This window comes from Coenobita brevimanus, chromosome 66 (assembly GCF_032717465.1).
Source record: "Coenobita brevimanus isolate Jiangsu-jjx chromosome 66, ASM3271746v2, whole genome shotgun sequence".
Taxonomy (NCBI): Eukaryota; Metazoa; Arthropoda; class Malacostraca; order Decapoda; family Coenobitidae; genus Coenobita; species Coenobita brevimanus.
Window position 1 is genome coordinate 4,785,397 of NC_137019.1, and position 23,875 is coordinate 4,809,271.

Genomic DNA, 23,875 nt, shown 5'->3' on the forward strand with positions numbered 1-23,875 from the left:
CTATAGCCCAATGCCCTAATCCCGCAAAGGGTGGCCGCAGACAAAACGCCTCGAAGTTGCTCTGTCACCCACCATTTGACTACCCTCCCCCCAACTCACCCCTCCCTCCCTCATATACCTCTCAACTCCATCCTTCCACCTCATCCTCGGTCTACCTCTCCCTCTCCCTCCCTCCACCTCACCTACATACACCCTCTTAGTCACTCTTTTATTCTCCATTCTCTTCACATGTCCAAACCACCTCAGTGTATTTCTCCTAATCATCTTAACCACATCCATCCCACAGCGTTCCTTCACTTCTTCATTCGTCAACCTGTCCCTCCACGTCACTCCACATGCTCCTTTCAAGTAACTCATTTCCACTGCTCTCACTCTCGACTTGTTCCCCTCTTGCAAGGTCCATGCCTCGCGTCCATGCATCAGGGTAGGGATCACAATACTATCATGCAGTGACTTCTTAACTTCCATACTCACCTCCCTATTTCTCATCACTGCTTTCAGTGTACCAACAACCTTCCTTCCCTGCTGTACCCTTTCACGCACTTCATCCCCCAAAGTTCCATCCTTACTCATCACACTACCCAAGTACTTGAATGCACTCACATTCTCCATATCCTCACCATCCAACCTCACTGCACACTCTGTGACTTCATTCCTCACAAAAACCATAACTTTACTTTTGTTTACATTAACTTTCAGATTCCTCCTCCTACACACTGTCCCAAATTCATGCACCAAACCTTGCAACTCCCATTCATCTTCACTCAACAGTATTGTATCATCAGCAAACAGCAACACCGGAAGCTTCCAAATCTCACCCTCATTCATTAGAGCCACCCCCACATCCACTGCCCTTCCCTGCACCTCCTTTACAACCCCATCCATGTATATATTAAACAGCCATGGAGACATCACACAACCCTGTTTCAGTCCCACATTGAGATCAAAGAACTCACTCAGCTCACCATCCACTCGCACCGTAGCCCTAGCTCCCTCGTACATACTCTTCACAGCACTCAACAATTTCCCCTCCACTCCATATATTCTTAATACCTTCCACATACCTTGCCTATCTATTCTGCCATGAGCTTTCTCCAAGTCCATGAAGGCAGCATACACTTTCCTTCCCTTCTCTAGATACTTCTCCACTAAACAACTTAGAACAAATATCTGATCTACACACCCTTTTCCCTTCCTAAATCCCCCTTGTTCTTCTCCAACTAGCTCCTCTGTCATATGCCTAACCCTATCAATGAGTATTCTACCATATATTTTACCAGTCACACTAAGTAGGCAAATACCCCTATGGTTACCACATACTTCTCTCTCCCCTTTTCCTTTGTATAAAGGAACAATTATACCTGATTTCTAGTCCTCTGGAACCCTTCCCACTTCCCAAGCCAATATACACAACTTCCATATCCACTCCACAACAATCTCACCCCCATACCTAAGCATTTCACCACACACTCCATCAATTCCTAACATGCATTTTATAAAATTTGAAAGCTGGCTGTGAAATGGAAGTGTGGTTAGGTTGGATTAGGCTTGGTTTAGCTAGGTTAGGTTTGGTTAAATCATTAAGTTTCCCATTGCTTTGGCATGAGTTACATTGGTGCATCCAGTTGGAGCGATGGTCATTAAACAATGTGGCTGGTCAAAGAGACTGTCAGTAAATATTGCCAGGGGCAACCTAGCTGCTTCCTTGAACGCCCAAAAATAGGTACTGGGTGTACAATATTTTGTCTTGGGTAGGTCTAATCTCTAAAATTGGTGATTTCCAAAAAATAAAAAAATAAATAAAGTTCAGATTCATTCAAATCACACTAAAATTGACCAGACAAAATATTTTTTGTTTCGAAATCAAGTGATGTGAACTACTGAAAACTGACAGTATAATGTTAGAGATTTTTTTTTTTTTTTTTATGTGTCCGACTCTGGGCATAGTCTTCACAGCCTGCTATCAAGGCCCAGCAGTCCTCCTACATACCATACACCTCTACATGTCACCACTTCGGCATTAACACCCACCGTCCATATTGAATACATACTAGGGCTGTCTGATACAGGACTGGTGTACTGGTATTAGCGGGGATATTTTTACATGTTGGTGGGTCGTCTGGTAGATCAGTAAAGCCTGATTTAATGAAATTCAAATCCTTAAACTGTTCCCTGCTCCAGTGGGGATTTGAACCTGGGTCCGTTAGAACGGCAGGCCACCTCCACCCATTGAGCCACGCCTCCCCCAGGTACACAGACTGGTGGTTTTTGCTTGCCTTGGAATGCTAGTCAGTATATATTATTTTGGAATTACACCCAGCTAATGGAGAGTGGAATTAGTATGTTCTCCATCTAGTTTAAGCATTTTTAAGCAATTTTGCTTCTGTACACAGATGTCACAAATGGACTTTTTAGTACCGTACTTAGCTAGTCAGTAAGGAGTGGGGGGTTATTGTTCTGCTCCTAGCTGCATCCATTATCGCATCTACATTAAAATTAGGCTAGATTTGTTTAAATTAGGGGTCAAATTTTACCACATGGGAACAACGATTCCAACTATCAACTTACAGTCACGATCTTCAGGAAAGTAATTTAGCACAGTACTGTATGTGAAACAGATATTTATCTGTTCATTTTCGACAACAAAAAGTGTGTAGGAAAAACAAAATATACCTATTTGGGGAATATTTGAGGAAGCCACCAGTTCGTGTGCATCAGCATGTTTATCGACAGGATGCGTTGATTAACTACCAGTGATCTTGCTAACAGGACTCTTCACTGCATTAAATGTTCAGAACTATAGGAAACCTAACCTAGCTTAGATTTACCTAATTGGGAGGTTTTGCCTCCAGACCCATCTGATTATAACCACCTAGGATTGCCACTTGGTATATCCTTGGTCTTGGTCATGCTGTGAGAATCACTGACAGTAAGTTCAGTGAAATGTGGCCTTTGAATCGGCACTCTCTCTGGGCATCCTGCTAAAAAAAAAAAAGAGAGAGAAAGGAGGAAAGGGGGCTTTGTGAGTGGTTTAGAGAGATACAGTTACAGCACTGTGCTGTACAGTGTACAGTGATCCATTGGTTATCGTTCATGCCATAATTGGTACCGAGCCTAGTGTGGGACAATGAAATTGCGCAAGTATGAAAGCACAGAACCAATGGGATTTACCCTAATTGGTACTGGGCATCCCACTCATAAACCTAAATTTTCCCTTTTATTTCAATTTATACCCCCTAAGTACATACGATACATACTGTTATGGTATCAGAAACACACACAGGCATGGTTAGGTTAATAGAAAGTGATGAAAAAGGTGCAGTTAGGAAGAAACACATATCATAGGGAGCCCTGAAATGGGCTTGAAGTAAGGGGTTCTGAGGCTAGGGGGTGAAGAAAGAGAGAGAGAGAAAGAAACCATTCTTCTACCAGTCTGACAGAGGCCAAAATCACTTCCCCGAGCTTAGTTAAACATCTCTGATGAAATGGGTGAGGGACACAGATTTCTTGTGTATTTCATCTTTTGCAGAATTTTCTTTCATTATTTTCTTTTGTAATCTTTGGATGTGGCTTGATAATGAGTAAGGAGAGGGACAGGAGAGAGAGAGACAGACAGACAGACTTTGGTAATCCATAAGCACTACCTCATTTCCTTAATTTTCTCTTATTATGCTCTCCTATAGTGGTAGGTGGAGGCGCCCACCATCCACTCACTCGATGTAGTGCTGCTCTTGGGTGTCTGTCCTTTCCTTTCATCTGTCCTTCTTTCTTTCCTTCCTCTTCTGTCGTTCTTTACTTCATTCTTTCCTCGTCCTTCTGCCTACAGATGACTTTACGCTCCCTCTTCTGTCTATCTTTCCTTCATTCTTTCCTCTTCCTTCTGCCTGTGGGTGACTCTACACTGAGTGACAAGCCAAATAGTTTCCAGTACACCAGGAAACCATTTACTGCGCTGGGTGGTAACCATATAACCAATTTATGGCGCCTGGTGGTTTGGTGGGTAATGACAGCACTCCAATCGAATTGAGCCAGTGAAGGTTTATATCCAAGGGGTGGTTGGGGTGTATTGCTCACGTAATGCCACTCAGGAATGAGTGAGGCTGGTCACTCTCATCTTAAATGTCAGGACCAACTTGCCTAGCCCCAGGCTTCTACACTTATCATGGGACAACGTAGGATTGGATGATGGATGGATGGATATTCTCATGTATTACCTTTGGATGTGACCCAAAATTGAATATGAGAGCGATATTATGGGAGCAGGAAATGAGAGAGAGAGAGAGAAAGTACATATCTCTTCTGGCAGCTGCATAGAGGCCAAAATTGCCTGCGTGGGCTTTGTGTAAACATTACCAAGGCAAGTGATAAGAGGGTAGGATATGTAAATATCTTTTGTTCTTTCCCTTTTACTGATTTTTCATTTATAGAACACTTTGATTTTTGCCAAAAGGCTTTATTGTTGTCACGTGGTGGCAGCCATCACCTGCTTACTTCGTATAGTGCTGTCTACTGTACTTCTTCCTTCAGGTTTATCTTTCTTTTTCTGTGTCTTCCCTCCTCTCTTCCTATTTCTTCCATCTTTCTATTCAGTTTTTCTTACTCTTCATTCCTCTTCAGGTGGCTTGACATTGAGTGACAAACGAAATGGTTTTTTGCAAAGCCAGGAAACCATTTTCAGCGCTGGGTGGCAACCATATAGCGAACACATATGTGTTCCCTATGTGTCAACAAGTGGGTTGGCGGAGGTATAGTGCCCTTACTGTAACTCATTGTCAAACGGCCACCCCGAACAGGATTGTGGCATCTGGCCATAGATAGAATGGTAGATATATTTCATGTGTTCTTTCCTGTTCCTCCTGCTTGTGGGTGACTCTACTCTGAGTGACAAGCCAAATGGTTTCCTGTACACCAGGAAACCATTTACTATGCTGGGTGGTAACCATATCACCAAATTATGGTGCCTGGTGGTTTAGTGGGTAATGAAGGCGCTCCAGTCGGATTGAGCCAGTGAATGTTCATATCCAAGGTGTGGCTGGAGTTATTGCTCATGTAATGCCACTCAGGAATGAGTGAGGGTGGTTACTTTCATCTTAAGTGTCAGGACCAACTTGCCTAGCCCCGGGCTCCTACGCTCCTCATGGAGCAACGTAGGATTGGATGATGGGTGGATGGATGTGACTTCCTGGGCCCCATGCTCAATACCTTACTGTAATTTACATCTTGTGCCATCAGTTACAGATTCACTTGTTTTTTGTTTTTTCATTCATTCATTGCCAAACGCCATGTATCCCAAACGGGGTGGCCAAGGGCTTAGAGTTAATTGTTTTACAGGGAGAGGCACTAATCCTCCACCAACCCCACTTGACACGTAGGGATGCCAACAGCATCTGGTGTTCCCAGGCAGTCACCCATCCAATTACTAACCAGACCCAACGGCCACGCCACATTGAGTACACCGCTTCCCGTCCGATCAGCAAAGTTAAGCAACGTTGTTTTTTATGTGCTGAGCTATTTTGAGTACATAAATGTTTGTACAGTACTGCAGCAGTCACTGAGCTAGAGACATAAACCTGCTGTCTTTGTTCAGGTGCATGACATTCTAGACCTCCTTGCTATGCTGTCCCCTTATTTGTTTTGAATGTTCTTCTTTGGATGTTTCCAATGGGAGGGGGCTTTTTTTTTTTTTCTTTTTTTTTTTAACCAATAGCTAAAAATCTATTTTTCATTTATGGCGAGCACATTTTGGAGGCGTCCTGTTCAACTGTCCTACCAGAGATAACAATACAGGTATTCCTTTTTGTCTCTCCATTATGCACTGAGCGAGGCAACACAAAGCAACAGTGGTATGATACTCAGAGTGCTGGAACACAGATTTGGCCAGCCCAGTACCAGGCGTGGGAATGACAGCACTGAGCGTTCATAATAGAAAATTTGTCAACGTAAGAGGAAGGTTATCATGCATCATGAGGCATTGTAACAGCAGACAGGAAGTTATGAACCCACTGTGCTACTCTTTAAGTCTAAAATGATTCCTCCTGTTACCATTTCTACTGTCTAAGTGGTGTCCAAAGTGGTTCAAAGCTTCTTCTTTGAGTTTAGCTTTCAAAACTTGCTCATGATAGATGAAAAAATGGTTTTTGGTTATGCAGAAACTTGTTACTTCATCCAATCCTATGCCGCCCCAAGAGGAGCTTAGGAACCCGGGGCAAGGCAAGTTGGTTCTGACATTTAAGACGAGAGCGACCAGCCTCACTCATCCCTGAGTGGCATTACGTGAGCGGTAAACCTCAATCATCCTTTGGATATAAACCTACACAGGCTTAATCCAATTGGAACACCTTAATTACTCACTAAACCACCAGATGCCATAATTTGGTTAAATGGTTACCACCCAGCATAGTAAATGGTTTCTTGGTACAGTATACAGGAAACTATTTAGCTCATGAATGAAATTTGGCTCGTCACCTATAGGCAGAAGGAAGGGGAATGAATGAAGAAAAGAAAGACCAAAGAAGGAGTGTAAAGTCACCCATAAGCAGAAGAAAGAGGAATGAATGATGGAAAGAAAGACAGAAGAGGAAGGAAAGAAGAGAGGATAGGGCAGACACCCAAAGCAGCACAACATTGAGTGAGTGGATGGTGAGCAGCCCCACCTACCACTCAACTTGTTACTTACAAATGAAAAAAAAAAGCTACATTCACAGGTGGAACTGTATTTAATACCTTTACTTTAGTAATATGGTGCTAAGTGAGGGTGCCCATCATCCACTCACTTGATGTAATGCTGGATACCTCATCCTTCATGTGTGTCATTCCTTTTTTTTTGTTAGTCCTCTTCTGTTCCTATTTTTCTCATTTCTTGTTACTGTTTATTACTGTACTCTTCTTTCTACTTCAGGTGGCCTTACAGAGTGACAAGCCAACGGTTTCCTGTAGGCTGTACCATAACTCAGGAAACAGTTTACAGTGCTGTGTGGTAACCATATAGCCAAATAATGGGATGCCTACTGTGGTGCCCCTGTTAGCCGGGTGGAGAGATGCAAATGTGGCATCCACCTAGGAACCAAGCATCCACACTGATCCATTTGCCTTGCTTTTGTGAAACGCCATCAGCCATATGGGAATGTTGGTTCACCGCATGAGACTGCTCAGCATGGGTGGTGGATTGCGTGTGGTTGATGGGTCTGCTAAGTCAAACAGACTGTGGTAGCTCAACAATGACAGTATCTTTAGTACTACAGTATTGTTGTCTTTTTCAGTTTGACGGAATACGCAATGGATGTACAGGCTTTGGCCCAAGCAGAGTGCCAGGACGAACAGGTCAACAACGTTCTGGAAAAACTTGCTGAGGAAATGAAACTCTTTGAGCTAGAAAAGCAAGGTACAGTATGCATGGCAATCAAAGGATTATTTGTCTTCTTAATGTACAGAAGTGGGAAAGATATGTTGTCGTAGACTGACTGAGAGAAAGAGAGAGAGAGAACCAAGATAATGGTAGGAGAGAAACAGCAGAATTTTAGGAGGATGAGAGGTCTCTGAGAAACAAGGGGGGGTTTAAGGAAGGAGACTAGATTCTATCTTTGGCATGTGTTGTAAGGAAGTATTTAGAGAAGGGGAAGAAGTTGCATGCTGTCCTTACCAATTAGGTGACACCAGATAATAAAGCAAACGAAACAGAATGTGGGAGGTGTTAAGAATATGTGGAATGAATGGCAAATTTTTAAATACTGTTAAAAGTATGTATGAAGGTGCAAGGGTGGCATTATGTGTAGAAGATGAACTTTGGGAGTTCTTTGATTTTGATATTAGATAGAAACGGATGTCATGTCTCCGTGATTGTTCAGTATTGGTGTATTAATGGTAATGCAAAGTAGAGCAGTGGATCTTAGTGTCCCATGAGAAAGAGGGAGAGTAGTGTGTGGAAATTGGCTGAATGTTATTAGTTGATGGTACCATTCTGTCCACTGAACTCATGTGGCAGTCCCAAGGCTTGGAATGATTATAGCAAGGAATAGTTTTGATTTCTGAGGGGAATGAAGTAACAGGGTGTGTAGTGAAGTTAAATGGTCAGAAAATGGAGAATGTTAGCACCTTAAACTACTGTATTTGGTGGTACTGTCATCCCTGGATTTTTGCTGTCAGTGTGTTAACCTGATGTGCCATTTACATTGAAACCACGTATCTCAGAACTCTCAAGTATCTATCTATCTATCTATCTATAGCCCGACGCCCTAATCCCACAAAGGGTGGCCGCAGACAAAACGCCTCCAAGTCGCTCTGTCACCCACCATTTGACTACCCTCCCCCCAACTCACCCCCCCTCCCTCATATACCTCTCAATTCCATCCCTCCACCTCATCCTTGGTCTACCCCTCCCTCTCCCTCCCTCCACCTCACCAACATACACCCTCTTAGTCAGTCTTTCAGTCTCCATTCTCTTCACATGTCCAAACCACCTCAGTGTATTTCTCCTAATCTTCTCAATCACATCCACATCCACCTCACAACGTTCCTTCACTTCTTCATTCGTCAGCCTGTCCCTCCAGGTTACTCCACATGCTCCTCTCTGGTAACTCATTTCCACTGCTCTCACTCTTGACTTGTTCCCCTCTTGCAAGGTCCACGCCTCGCTTCCATACGTCAGGGTAGGGATCACAATACTATCATGCAGTGACTTCTTAACTTCCATACTCACCTCGCTATTTCTCATCACTGCTTTCAGTGTACCAACAACCTTCCTTCCCTGCTGTACTCAACTCATTATAGTAAAGTGAGGTGTTAAGCACATCTTGGGCTGTACCTCAACTTTCCCACTAAAAAAGCATTTACAGGTATGAAGCAAACTTGTCTGCTGATATTTTTTTCGAAAGATATATTAGTTGCCTACCCTAGGGTACAGAGGTAGAACAGAGAAACTGTGAGATTAAAGAGAATTAAATCAGCTGTCATTACCACCACCACCATAACTACTGTACAGCTACTATCACTGCCACTACCATAGTTACCATTGCTGCTGCTACTACAGGTACCACATCATCAATACCACAACAACAGCTGCAATCATTACCACCACCACAGTTACCATCACTTCACTACTACCCCTGCTATTGCTACTACTGCGACAGCTACCGTCAATACCATTACAACTGCCATCACTTCCAACACCACAGCTATTTTCACATTCATTACATTTTGTGTGTGGGTGGGGAGGGGGGGAAGGGGGAGATCAGTCCACCTATGCATGGACAGTGCTGTGTACTGGATAACTGGAAAATGAGTCACAGCTGAATTGATCATGTATCAGGAAAAAGTGTATCATGAATCTGTGAATCAGGGGATGACTAGTATGATTAGCTAGTAAGGATAGGAGTTTTGAGGATGAAGTGCAAGGAAGGATACAGCAGTGAAACAAGGTTACAGATGCAGTGAGGTCAGTTATAGGGAGTAGGGAGGTGATTATGTTTATGGCACGTAAGGGTCACTGTGCAATAGTGCTGTGTTTCCTCACATGTATATGTGGAACTGATAGTTAGACGCTGCTGAAAGAATGCAGATTGGTAGTGAGAAGGATGGAAGTGTATCATAGAGGAGTATCTGGAGATACATGAAGAGACAGACAGATAGACAAATGAGGAAGTTTGAGAAATTTGTAATGCTAATATGGAAGAGGGGAAAAGTGTTGGGAGGAGTACACGTGCGGTGAATGGAGATTGATAGATTGACTAGGAGAGTGCGTGTGAGTGAAGTGGAAAGAAAGAGAGGGAGGGGGAGACCAAGGATGAGGTGGAGGGTGAAAGAACAGAGTGGATATGCGAGCATGGGAGAGGGACATGTGATGGCAGAAGACAGGGTGACCTGGAGGTGATTTGTTTTGTGGCCACCCTATCCAGAATTGTGGCATCTGGCTATAAACATGTGGATAGGTTTTAATTACCCTTTGGTATGTTTTTGAGCAAGCTTTGTGTATACTTTATTATGTAGTCATATTACAGTACCTTTGTGTATAGAGCGTAGGTGATGTTTCAGTAGTGTGTTAGTTTTTTGTTCTTTAAGTAACATAAACTAGGCAACCCAGTCTTTGAGGTCAAGGACCAACAGCAGATAGTGCTTACATATTTTCATGTCACCTCTTGGATACAAATGCAAGACCATCTACAATATCCACTGAAATTGATAGGCCACCTGGACAAAAATTTAAAACTGAATCATAAATACACCCATTACAGTACACTGAGATATGGTCCTGTAAAGTGGTTCATTTTTCACCTAATATTTTGTCATCGTTCCTTTAACTTTAGTGACCACTTTCAGGTTTTGTGGGATGGATTTGATTTTGTCCCCAAATATTGTAGGCCTGCATATAGAATTCAAGAACTCATGTTCTCATTTAAAATCTAATCACCATGGATGTACAGTATTACATGTGTGTGTGTGTGTGTGTGTGTGTGTGTGTGTGTGTGTGTGTGTGTGTGTGTGTGTGTGTATTTACCTATTTGTAGTATACAGGAATTGAGCAATGCTCGTGTTGTCCTGTCTCCATATCCACATTTATCAAGTCTACCTTTACACACATGAATGTTTTTCTCATGCACCACCTCTTTGTCTAAGTCATTCCAAATATTAAAGTATTTACCTAATATACCTAATTGTGATATACACGGAATGTACTATGCTCGTGGGTTTCCATCACTGTTTCTCAATAAGTCAAATTTAGCTTTAAACTCGTTTAAGTTTTTAGACTGGAAGATCTCTTTGTCCAGGCTATTCCATAAGTCTATACTTCTGTAAGGAAAGCTATATTTCTTGATATCCTTCAAGCAGCTTGACTTTTTCAATTTCTTTCCGTGTCCTCTTGTTGCTCTCTTATCTCATACAAACAGATCTTCTTTGTCAATTTTATCTACTCCCACCATGGTCCTAAACACTGCAATCATGTCTACCCTTTTTCTCCTTTCCTCTAAGGAAGGCAAATCCAGTTTTTCCAGCCTCTCTCTGTATGACAGGTCTGTCAGACTGGGGACCATCTTGGTTGCTGTTCTTGTTATTCTGTCAATCTTGTTTATATCTTTCTTTTTGTGTGGGGACCACACTACCGCTGCATATTCCAACCTGGGGTGGATCATGGCCACTATCAATTTTTTCATCATCTTCTCATCCATATAATGAAATGCTACTCTTATGTTAGTCAAGAGTTTATAAGTCTCTCCAACTATCTTGTTAATGTGCTTTTCTGGTGACAAACTATCTTGGACCAGCACTCCCAAATCTTTCTCTTCTCTCCTTTTTCTGATTAATTCATTACCCAACAAATAATTCAGTGATGGCCTCCTGGTACTTTTACCCATTTCCAGTATTTTACATTTCTTTACATTAAATTTCATTTCCCACGTCCGGCTCCAATTCTGTATCCTATCCAAATCCTCCTGCAGTATTTTACAATCCTCCTCGACTTCTACCTTCCTCAAGATCTTTACATCATCAGCAAACAGACTTGCATAACTGTTCACTCCATCTACCATATCATTTACGTAAATCAGGAACATTACTGGCGCCAACACCGAGCCTTGAGGGACTCCACTTGTTACTTCCCTCCATCCAGACATCCTATCCTTTATTACTGTCCTCATTTGTCTGTCTCTCAAAAAGTCTCTCATCCATTCCAGAAGTTTCCCCTTCAGTCCTCCTATATATTCTAGTTTCCACATTAGTCTCTTATGAGGTACCTTATGAAAGGCCTTCTCTAAGTCTAAGTACACACAATCCACCCAACCATCTCTCTCCTGTACCACGTCAATCGCTCTTGAGTAAAAGCTCAACAAGTTAGAAACACATAACCTTCCACTTCTGAATCCAAACTGACATTCAGCCAAAATATTCATCTCTTCCAGATATTTTATCCATCTGTCTTTCAGGATTCTCTCACACAGTTTTGCGACCATGCTGGTTAGAGACACTGGTCTATAATTCAGGGGTTCTTCCCTGTGTGTGTGTGTGTGTGTGTGTGTGTGTGTGTGTGTGTGTGTGTGTGTGTGTGTTCAGTCTGATTCCATGAAATCTCAAAGATTGAGACCTTGAAAGTTTCCAGGCCTTTCTAACACCTGTATGCCCTTTCCCCTCCAGCCATTTTTTCACTTTTTTTTTTTTTTTTTTTTTTTTTTTATCTCAGTCTGCAGCACCACTGAATTATCCCCATACCAGTACCATGATATCTTGTCATTTTCACAAATGGATTCAAGGACTGTTTTCTATAACTGCAAATGTCAAGAATCCACTGCACAGTATTTATTGTAAAGATATGAAGGAATGCATGGGGGATGTGCATATGGTACAAGAAATGATGAAGGGGAAAGGATACTCGAGTTTGGAAAGGCAAGGAACATGATTTTGTGCAACACACATTTTAGGAAGAGAGAGAGAAGGTTGATTACTGTACTTACAAATCTGGGGGAAATAGCAGACAGACAGACTATTTCCTGGTCAGGAGGGCTCCTAGGATGTTAGTGTGGGATGTTAAAGTTATAGGGAGCAAGGAGTGTGTGCAGCAACACAGGTTATTGATATGTGACATGGTACTTAAGGAGCGGATGATGAAAAAGAAGACCTATGCACCTAGGAGGAAAATATGGAAGCTGAAAAAAACAAGCAATAAGGGATGCCTTCTATAGGGAGATGAGGTGAATGTTGGCTGAACAGGGAGACATTGACATATGTGTTAATGAACAGTACAGAGCCCTCAAGAGCAGCCTCTTGAGAGCTACTGATTCAGTATGTGGATGGACAGGAGGCCCACCAAGGCATAAGGTACCCTGGTAGTGGGAGAAGGTTGTAGAAGGTGCAGTTAAGGAGAAAAGAAGGCTTTTCCAGGAATGGAAGAAAGGTGGTAACAGACAGGAATACGTGGCTGCCAGCCATAGGCCTAGAAAAGAAGTTTACATGGCAGTGTCAGAGTTACAGAGACTTTTACTTGGTAACCTAAATCATGTGGAAAGTAAGAATATGATATTTAAGGTGGCAAATCAGATAAAGAGGGAGAATAAGGATATCATAGGTGAGCAGTGTGTGAAGAATGATGATGGAAGGGTAGTGGTGAACATGGGGATATTAAAGACTCTTGGGGAGAACATTACAGCTGGTTGTTAGATGAGGAGTTTGACAGGGACAGGGAAAGTTTGGAGCCTGCTGATCTAGTGTATGGCCCTTGGCCATTGATTGACACTGCTACTATGAGCAGGGCAACAGGCAGGATGCAGGTGGGGAAGGCAGCAGGTGTGTCTGGGTTGACTGCCGAAATGTTGAAAGCCTCAGGAGATATAGGAGTGAGGCTAGTCGCCGGCCTGATGAATACGATTATTTATGAGTGTGTAGTCCCAGATGATTGAATGAAGTGTGTAATTGTAAATGTGTACAGGGGGAAAGGTGATGCCCTGGGAAGAGGAAATTACAGAGGCATAAAGCTTTTAGCCCAGATAATAAAGGTAATGGAGAGAGGTCTAGAAGGTATGATTAGAGAAAGGATGAGTATTGATGAGATGCAGTTTGGGTTAATGCCAGGGAAAGGGACCACTAAGATGCAGTTTGGGTTTATGCCAGGCAAAGAGACCACTAAGATGCAATTTGGACTTATGCCAGGCAAAGGGACCACTGATGCCATATTTTGTTGTTCGACAGCTTCATGAAAAATATATAGGAAAGAAAAGGGAACTGTACTTTGTTTTTGTTGATTTGGAGAAGTCCTTTGACAGAGTCCCTAGAGAGGTGGTGAAGTGAGCAATGAGAAAGCTTGGGATCGAGGAGTGGCTGGTTAGGGTGGTTATGGCCATGTATGTGGGTGCTCACATCCAGGTAAAGGTGAATGGAGATTTGAATGATGAGTTTTCTGTGAATGTTGGTGTGCACCAGGGATCAGTATTGAGCCCCTTGTTGTTTATCATGGTACTTGAAGCCCTCTATTGTGACTTCAGAAATGGTCTCCTGTGGGGAATGTTGTATGCTGATGATTTGGTGTTGATTGCAGAGGATGAAAGGGAGGTGGAGGAAAGATTTAGGAAGTGGGGAGATGGTATGGGGCACAACGGCTTAAGAGTAAATGTAGATAAAACAAAAGTGATGATATTTAGGGCTGGTGGCAGTACTGTCAAAGAAGAGGGAGAGTGACCATGTGCAATTTGCCACAAGGGTGTGAGAGTACTGTAATTCCATCTTGTGCAGTGTCTGTGATAAGTGGGTGCATAAGAGATGTAGTAGTATTAGAAGTAGACTGCGAGATAATGCTGATTTCACATGTGCAGTGTGCTGGGAGAGTAGGTGGAGATTGTCAGGCCTGAAAGGGAGCTCTTCAGTGTGTGGAAGGGTTTTGTTAATTGGGAAACATGTTATGTCTTTGGAGGTGGAGCTGGATCTATCTCTGTGGCTAGAGTGAGGAGCGGTTGGAAGAAGTTCAGAGAACTGTTGTCTCTCGTGACATTGAGAGGACTCTGCTAAGGGAGCTTTGTATGTGGCATGACTTAAGATTGCTGTATGGTAATTAGACCTGGGCAGCAAAGGAAGAGGATATTTGCAGGCTCAAACGTACAGAAATGACAATGATTAGGTGGACGTGCAGTGCATCCATGAGTGTGAGGCTTGGGGGAGCTAGGTTTACAATGGAAGAGTTGAGAGGTAGGATGGGAATGGAGTGTATTGGTGTTGTGATGAGGAGAGGTAGATTGAGGTGGTTTGGGCACGTGGAGAGGTTAGGGGATGATAATTGGGTGCAGTAAGTAAGAAGTGTTAATGTTAGGGTTAGGGTTGCTTGAGGTTTACCAAAAATGGCTTGGGATGAGGTCATTGAGTGTGACCTCAAGGATAAGGAACTGAATAGGGAAGGTGCCAGAGATTGAGCAGCATGGAGAGCCGCCATTAGGTAACTAAGGCCGACATATGCAAGCATGTTGGAGCTTTCAAAAATAAACGTATGAACGAATGAATGATGGTCCCCGTCCATATGAAAAATTAAGAAATTGTTAAAATTCCTCAGTGTGACTGCTCCTTGATTTATTTTTTATTGCAGTATTATTATTATTATTATTATTATTATTTTTTTTTTTTACAGCTTCAGTGCCAAAGTCTCCTATATTCAAGTTAGGAAATAACCAGGAGAAGCAAGCACAGCTCAGACCACCAGGAGTTAACTTCTTTACCAAAGTAAATCATCATCTCTACACTGCAGGTAATGATAATGTACCATGCTTGAGATGAAGTTATTTGGTGTTAATATCACACACTTTTGCTTATTGGTATTGCAATTACACCTAGATATTTTCTTATCTTTAGATAAAATTACGGTATTTAGGACATGTATTTTGAGTTATTGGGAATCCATGAGTGTTAATATGGAGATTGACTGAGGCCCTGTACAGGATTGTAAGGATGGTATGGTGAAAATGCTATTGTATCTTGAAATATGTCTTTACGCTTTCTTCATCATGTATATGTGATTCATCTCATTCCGGTTCATTGTTTAACGAGGGGCTACTGTATTATTATTTTACCACAAGTGGCAGTATTGTGGTGTTGTAGGTAGTTGTTGACTTGTAAAATTGTAGTGGATTGGTTATCAACTGAACTCAAGCAACTGCCCCTGCAAAGCCATCCCATGCATTGAACTGTGAACCTTGTTTCCTTGCAGTGGACAGTAAGGTGTGGGAAAGATTCTGGAGGTTTGGTTCCCAGATGGACTCAGCATTTGCCTCTCCACCCGGTTGATAGGCACCATAGCTGGCTCCTCATCACCTCATTATTTGGCTATATGATTACCCCCCAAGTGTTGTAAATGGTTTTCTGGGTTACAGGAAACCATTAAGCCTGTCACCCAGTGTAAAGCCACCTGAAGTGGAAAGAAGAGTAATAAAAGTGACAGGAAGGATGGGAGAAATAGGAAGAGGGGGGAGCAGACACAGACAAAAAATAATAAAGGTGATGAAAGAAATAGGCAGCACTGCATCAAATGAGTGGATGGTGAGAGACACAACATGGCTGGCTGCCTACATAACCTACTGAGGTCATGTTATAATGCTGCCAATTGGATTTTCTTTGTCTTTGTTTTCAAATGCAACCCAGTTGTAAATTTGGGGTGCCTCTATCTGGGGAATAACCATCTTCCACTGACTTTGAAGGAGTCCAGGGGACTAGGTAGATGCAAGACCTGAAATCACAGTGATCACCTAGGTAGAGGCTAGTGTCTACTGTTACACCACCTTGATGGGCTTTGGGCAGAGATACCTGATTTCTAAGAAGGTACTGAAAGATTGATGTGTCTGATGTTACACCTGTGAAACATAAGTGACAACCTGCAAGAATCAGAGCAAGTGGCATCAAGAAGGATTAACCCTGCATTCTGATCTGTAACAGTGGATGAACACCTAACACAGACCAACCAGTGATTGTGGCAATGATGAGACAGTAATATATTGAAAATAAAAGTGGCTGCAGCAGCAATACAATTCTGACATTAATAGTTATGTTGATGATGCAGACAAGCTAGTATGCTTTATTTCAGTTGGATCAGTTGTTTAATTGCTCCCTGAGGTTAAGTCGTTGCTATATATCTTTAATATACAATATATAGACTGTGAATATTTCATTAGAAACTGTGAAATGGAAATATTCCTTTTCACTTGTTAGTGGTGTGATACACCTATTAAGCATAGTTTTCCTTACATTTTATCCTTTTTGAGATGACCAACTTGACATCATTACCAGAGAGAAGAAATGTCAGCCTAGCATTTAGCCTGTGTGATCATGTCTGGCAATAAATTTTTAATGATTAGATATGAATTTGTATATATATTGTTTACTGTTAATTGTTGAAGGCCTCAGGAGGTATAGGGGTGAGGTTAGTGACTGACCTGATAAATATGATTATATAGGAGTGTGTTGTCCCAGATAATTGGCTGAAGAGTGTAATTGTAAATGTGTACAAAGGGAAGGGTGATGCCCTGGAAAGAGGAAATTCTAGAGTTATAAAGCTTTTAGATCAGATAATGAAGGTAATGGAGAGAGTTCTAGAAGGTATTAGAGAAAGAGTGAATATTGATGAGATGCAGTTTGGGTTTATGCCTGGCAGGGGGACCACTGATGCCAAATTCATTGTTTGACAGCTTCCGGGAAAATATATTGAGAAGAAAAGGGATCTGTATTTTGTTTTTGTTGATTTGGAAAAGGCCTTTGACAGAGTCCCTGGAGAGGTGGTGAAGTGGGCAATGAGAAAGCTTGGTTTGGAGGAGTGGCTGGTTAGGGTGGTTATGGCCATGTATGTGGGTGCTCGCATCCAGGTAAGGGTGAATGGAGATTTAAGTGATGAGTTTACCATGAATGTTGGTGTGCATCAGTTTTGAGTCCCATGTTGTTTATCATGGTACTTGAAGTCCTCTCACGTGACTTCAGAAATGGACTTCCGTGGGAGATGTTGTATGCTGATGATTTGGTGTTGATTGCAGAGAATGAAACTATGAAAGGGAGGCGAAGGAAAGATTTAGGAAGTGGAGAGATGTTATGGGGTGCAAGGGCTTAAGGGTAAATGCAGATAAAAAAAAAAAGTGATGATATCAAGGGTTGGTGGCAGTACAGTCAAAGAAGAGGGAGAGTGGCCATGTGCAGTTTGCCACAAGGGCATGGGAAGTAATTCCACCTCGTGCAGTGTTTGTGATAAATGAGTGCTCAAGAGATGTAGTAGTATTAGAGGTAGACTATGAGATAATGCTGATTTTAAGTGTACGGCGTGTCGGGGAGAGCAAGTGGAGATTGTCAGGTGTGAAAGGATTGAACTTGCTGGTGAGTCTCTTGAGTGTGCAGAAGAGTTTTGTTATTTGGGAGACATGTTATGTGCTGGAGGTGGGTCTGGGGCTAGCTCTGTGTTTAGAGTGAGAAGTGGTTGGAAGAAGTTCAGGGAGCTGTTGCCTCTCCTGACATTGAGAGGACTTTCCCTACTTGCTAAGGGGTCTTTGTATGCACCATGTGTTAGGAGTGTGATGCTGTATGGTAGTGAGACCTGGAAAGTAAAGGAAGAGGATATTCGCAGGCTCAAATGTACAGAAATGACAATGATTAGGTGGATGTGCAGTGCGTCCCTGAGTGTGAGGCCTAGGGGGGCTGGGTGTACGATGGAAGAGTTGAGAGGTAGAATGGGACTGGAGTGTATTGGTGTTGTGATGAGGAGAGGTAGATTGAGATGGTTTGGACATGTGGAGAGATGGGGGATGATAATTGGGTGCAGAAGGTGAAAAGTCTTAATATTGGGGGTGGGGTTGCAAGGGGTAGACCGAGAAAGATGTGGGACGAGGTCATTAAGTGTGACCTTGTGGTTAACCTGTTGAGAGCGATAGGCCTTATTTGGGATTTATCAGAGTCGAAAGCTATAGGCTTTAAATGAGTGTGATATTCAAAGGCTTACCAAAACCACGCCACAAGGAGTAGGTGGCTGAAATTTGTATGAGAAATAGGGGCAGGTGGCAACTCTCAATACCATCCATGCACTGCCCCATGTACAGTCAGAATACGCGCGTGCGTGCGCGTGGACACTATGAAGTGCTCACTAATTTTCCTCCAGTGACGCCGCCAACCCCACATCAGGCGCTAAGGGAGCTACACACTCACACACACACACACACACACACACACAAACTTACACGTGAGAGAGAGAGAGAGAACGGGCATTTTTCTGGGAGAGAGAGAGAGAGAGAGAGAGAGAGAGAGGTAAAGGGCATTTTTCTGAGAGAGAGAGAGAGAATAAATACGGGAATGGCAAAGGAGCGTCCCTTTTAGTCATGAGATTAGGCATAAACATCGTCCCTCTTTTCTCTCTTATTCTTTATTCCCTCCCTCCTCTGTCAGAGAGAGAGAAGAGAGAGAGATAGAATAAATATGGGAATGACAAAGGAGTGTCCCTTTGAGTCAGGATAAACATCATCCCTCTTCTCTCCCTTATTCTCCATTCCCTCCCTCTTCTGTCGGAGAGTGAGAGAGAGAGAGAGTAACGGGTAGGCCTAAATAATAACGTATGCTTTGTTGGCAGTGCATAAAGTAAAGGTAATTATCATAGTTTGAGAGAGAGAGAGAGGGTTTATGATACAGTAATCATGTGATCCTTGCCCAAGGCCATGGTAAATATAGGCTGTTTTTCCTGGTTAATGTCCCCTTCCTTACCTCAATCACCGCAGGTGGTGGGTGGGTTGTTCGCGCCACCAGCTGTTCATCTTCTGGCCATTTTATCTCACCACCACGTGACTTTATGTGGTCATATATATTGCCGGATGTGTGCGAACATGTCCAAGACGATGATGTGTGTTTCATTCAATTCTGTAAGACTCAAAATTTCAGCTAAATCATCGCTTGGCGCCTGGTCCCTACGGATGCATGGTCGCTCTCCACGGGTTAAGGGACTGAACAGGGAAGCTGCCATGGATCGTGCAGAATGGAGAGGTGCCATTAGGTGACCAAGGCTGATGCATGCAAGCATGTTGGAGCCTTCAAAAACGAAACAAAACGGTGGCAGCGCTCACCATCCACACACTCAGTGTAGTGCTGCTTGAGTGCCAGCCTCTTCCTCTCTACCTTCATTCCATCCTTCCTCTTCTATCTTTCATTCCTTCATTCTTTCCTCCTCCTTCTGCCTACAGGTGACTTTACACTCCCTCTCCTTTTTTTCATTCCTTCACTCTTTCCTCTTCCTTCTGCCTATCAGTGACTCTACACTGAGTGACAAGCCAAATGGTTTCCTGTACACCAGGAAACCATTCCCAGTGCTGGGTGGTAACCATATAACCAAATTATGGCACCTGGTGGTTTAGTGGATAATTAAGGTGCTCCAATCGGACTGAGCCAGTTCAGGTTTATATCCAAGGGGTGGTTGGGGTTTATTGCTCACATAATGCCACTTGGGGATGAGTGGGGCTGGTAACTCTCATCTTAAGTGTCAGGACCACCTTGCCTAGCCATGCTTCTGCGCTCCTCATCGGGTGTCATAGGACATAAAATGTGCTCGTGTGACCTTGGTGATTGTCATCCTTCATTTTCATTTCATTATGTCCTCAAGATGTATTTTAATGATGAGAATTATTTCATTGCCAGCATAATAACAAAATAAGTTAGACTGTGGAGCACCTGCATATGTACAACATGAATTAGCTCTAGAAAAATAGCCTTAATATTGTATTCTTTGTTTTACTGCAGCTGAAAATTGAAGTGAATATTGCTTTTGTTTCAGACACACTTATCTGGGAGACCAATGAGCTTGAAAATTTGAAGATTTCTTGTCTGAAATATTCGGAGGTCAAATGGTTAATCCAGGAGGGACTTCTGCAGGTGAGCAAAATTTCTTTTGCATGATGTAGTACTATGCATTATTTGCGTGCATGCATGTACATCCTGATCTCTTTTTCCCACTGAAGAAAGGAGCAAAGTAGGGTCCCAAGACCAAGAAAGAACCTGATGGAGGGAGAATTAATCCCAGTTTTCCCAATTATGTAGGCCAAACTCACTCACTATCTAAGGCCACCCTACAGGCACAGACATAACCATCCATAGTTGTGCATTTTGCATTACATATCAGTCATTCTAATGACTATCTCATAATTGTGTACAAACGTTTCATTTTTTTTCATCCAACCTGCTTGCATGTGTTGGCCTTGGTTATTTAATGGCGGCTTTCCACGCTGCACGATCCATTGCAGCCTCCGTGTTCAGTCCCTTAACCCTGAGGTCACACTTAATGACCTCGTCCCATGTTTTTCTCGGTCTACCCCTCATAATCCCACCCGCAATATTAACATTTCTCACCATCCTCACCCAGTTATCATCCCCCATCCTCTCCACATGTCCAACCATCTCAATCTACCTCTCCTCATCACAACACTAATACACTCCAGTCCCATCCTACCTCTCAACTGTTCCATCATAAACCCAGCCCTCCCGGACCTTGCACACAAGGACGCACTACACATCCACCTAATCATTGTCATTTCTGTACGTCTGAGTTGGCGAGTATCCTCCTCCTTTACTGCCCAGGTCTCACTACCATACAGCATTACACTCCAAACACATGCTGCATACAAACACCCCTTAGCATGTAGGGAGAGTCCTCTCAGTGTCAGAAGAGGCAAGAGCTCCCTGAACTTCTTCCAACCACTTCTCACCCTAGCCACAGAACTAGCTCCAGCCCCACTTCCAGCACACAACATGTCTCCCAAATAACAAAACTCTTCCACACACTCAAGAGATTCACCAGCAAGTTCAATCCTTTCACGGCTGACAATCTCCACCTGCTCTCCCCGACACGCTGTACACATAAAATCAGCATTATCTCACAGTCTACCTCTGATACCACTACATCTCTTGTGCACCCATTTCTCACAAACACCGCACAAGATAGAATTGCTTCCTACGCCCTTGTGGCAAACTGCACTTGGCCACTCTCCCTCGTCTTTGACAGTACCGCCACCAACCCTAGATATCATCACTTTTGTTTTATCTGCATTTACCCTTAAGCCCTTTTGCCCCATACCATCTCTCCACTTCCTGAACCTTTCATCTGCCGCCCTTTCGTTCTCTGCAATCAACACTAAATCATCAGCATACAACATCTCCCACGAGAGTCTGTTTCTAAAGTCACGTGAAAGGGCTTCAAGTACCGTGATAAACAACATGGGACTCAAAACTGACCCCTGATGCACACCAATGTTCACGGAAAACTCATCACTCAAATCTCCATTCACTCTTACCTGGGTGCGAGCACCCTCATACAAAGCCATAACCACCCTAACCAGCCACTCCTCTAAGCTAAGCTTCTCATTGCCCACTTCACCACCTCTCTAGGGACTGTCAAAGGCCTTTTCCAAATCAACAAAAACAAAATACAGATCCCTTCTCCTACCAATATATTTTTCCTGAAGCTGTTGAACAATTAATAATGCATCAGTGGTCCCCCTACCTGGCATAAACCCAAACTGCATCTCATCAGTATTCAGTCTTTCTCTAATCATATCTTCTAAAACTCTCTCCATTATCTTCATTATCTGATCTAAAAGCTTTATACCTCTATAATTTCCTCTTTCCAGGGCATCACCCTGCCCTTTATACACATTTACAATTACACTCTTCAGCCAATCATCTGGGACAACACACTCATAAATAATCATATTTATCAGGTCAGTGACTAACCTCACCCCTATATCTCCTGAGGCCTTCAATATTTTGGCAGTCAACCCAGACACACCTGCTGTCTTGCCTCCTTCATCCTGCCTATTGCCTCACTCACAGTAGCAGCATCAATCAAAGGCCAAGGGCCAAACACTGGATCTGCTGGCTCCAAACCTTCCCTGTCCCTGTCAAACTCCTCATTCAAGAACCAGCTATAATGCTCTCTCCATGCATCTTTAGTGTCCTCACTGTTCACCACTACCTTTCCTTCATCATTCTTCACACACTGCTCACCTATAATATCCCGATTATCCCTCTTGATCTGATTTGCCACCTTACATATCATATTTTTCCTTTCCCCATGATTTATGTTATCAAGTAAAAGTCTCTGTGACTCAGAGCTCGCCCTGTATACCTCTCATCTAGCCCTACGCTTGGCAGCCAAGTATTCCTCCTTGCTACCACCCTTCTTCCATCCATCCATCCATCCATCATCTAATCCTGCTTTGCCTCATGAGGAGCATAGGAGCCCGGGGCTAGGAAAGTTGGTCCTGGCATCTAAGATGAGAGTGACCAGCCTCACTTGTCCCTGAGTGGCATTACGTGAGCAATAAACCCCAACCACCCCTTGGATAAAAACCTTCACCGGCTCAATCCGATTGGAGCACCTTTATTACCCACTAAACCACCAGGAGCCAAAATTTGGTTATATGGTTACTACCCAGCATAGTAAATGGTTTCCTGGTGTACAGGAAACCATTTGGCTTGTCATTTATTGTACTGTAGAGTCACCCACAGGCATAAGGAAGAGGAAAGAATGAAGGAAAGAAAGACACAAGAGGGAGTATAAATTCACCTGCAGGCAGAAGAAAGAGGAAAGAATGAAGGAAAGAAAGACAGAAGAGGATGGATGGAAAGAAGGATGGAGGAGAGGAAAGGGTAGACACCCGAGAGCAGCACTACATCAAGTGAGTGGCATTCCCGGAAAAACCTTCTTTTCTCCTTAACTGCAGCTTCTACACCCTCATCCCACCACCAAGTTACTTTATGTCTTGGTGGTCCTCTTGTCCAACCGCATGTTACATCAGTAACTCTCAAGAGATTGTACTTGAAGGCTCTGTACTGTTCATTAACGCCTCTGTCTACAGCTCCCTGTTCAGCCACGACTCTCTTCATCTCACTGTAGAAGGCATCCCTTACTACTTGGTTTTTCAGCTTCCTTACTTTCCGCCTATGTACATGTCCTCTTTTTTCATCACTCGTCCTTTAAGCACCATATCACAAATCAATAGTTTGTGCTGCTGCACACACTCCTCACTTCCTATAACTTTAACATCCCTCACTGACCTCCTATCAGCCCACCTAACCAGAAAATAATCTGTCTGACTGCTATTTCCCCCAGACTCATACGTAATTAACCTACTCTCTCTTTTCCTAAAATATGCATTGCACACAATCATACCCGTTGCCTCCCCAAACTCGAATATCCTTTCCCCTTCCGCATTCCTTATACCATACGCATATCCCCCATGTACTCCTTCATAACCTTGTGCTGCTTCACCTACATGACCATTTAAGTCTTCTCCCAAAACCACTATCTCATCATCCCGCATACCACCTACTACACGTATTAACCCTTATCATGCATGCCTCCATATAAAAGTTCCAACTGGCTTGATCCCCTGTTGGTTCCCAACTGACA

At 43.1% G+C, this 23,875-nt stretch overlaps 1 protein-coding gene across 1 annotated transcript in view; it reads left to right on the top strand.

Annotated features, from left to right (window-relative positions):
- Window positions 1–7,275: 7,275 nt before the first annotated feature.
- The window catches only part of LOC145405262 (uncharacterized), a 35,239-nt gene continuing 18,639 nt past the window's right edge, over window positions 7,276–23,875 (top strand). The window contains exons 1-2 of the mRNA XM_080276679.1: window positions 7,276–7,381; window positions 20,243–20,340. Of these exons, the coding sequence (XP_080132805.1) occupies window positions 7,276–7,381; window positions 20,243–20,340 (204 nt within the window). The remainder of the gene's footprint in view (window positions 7,382–20,242; window positions 20,341–23,875) is intronic.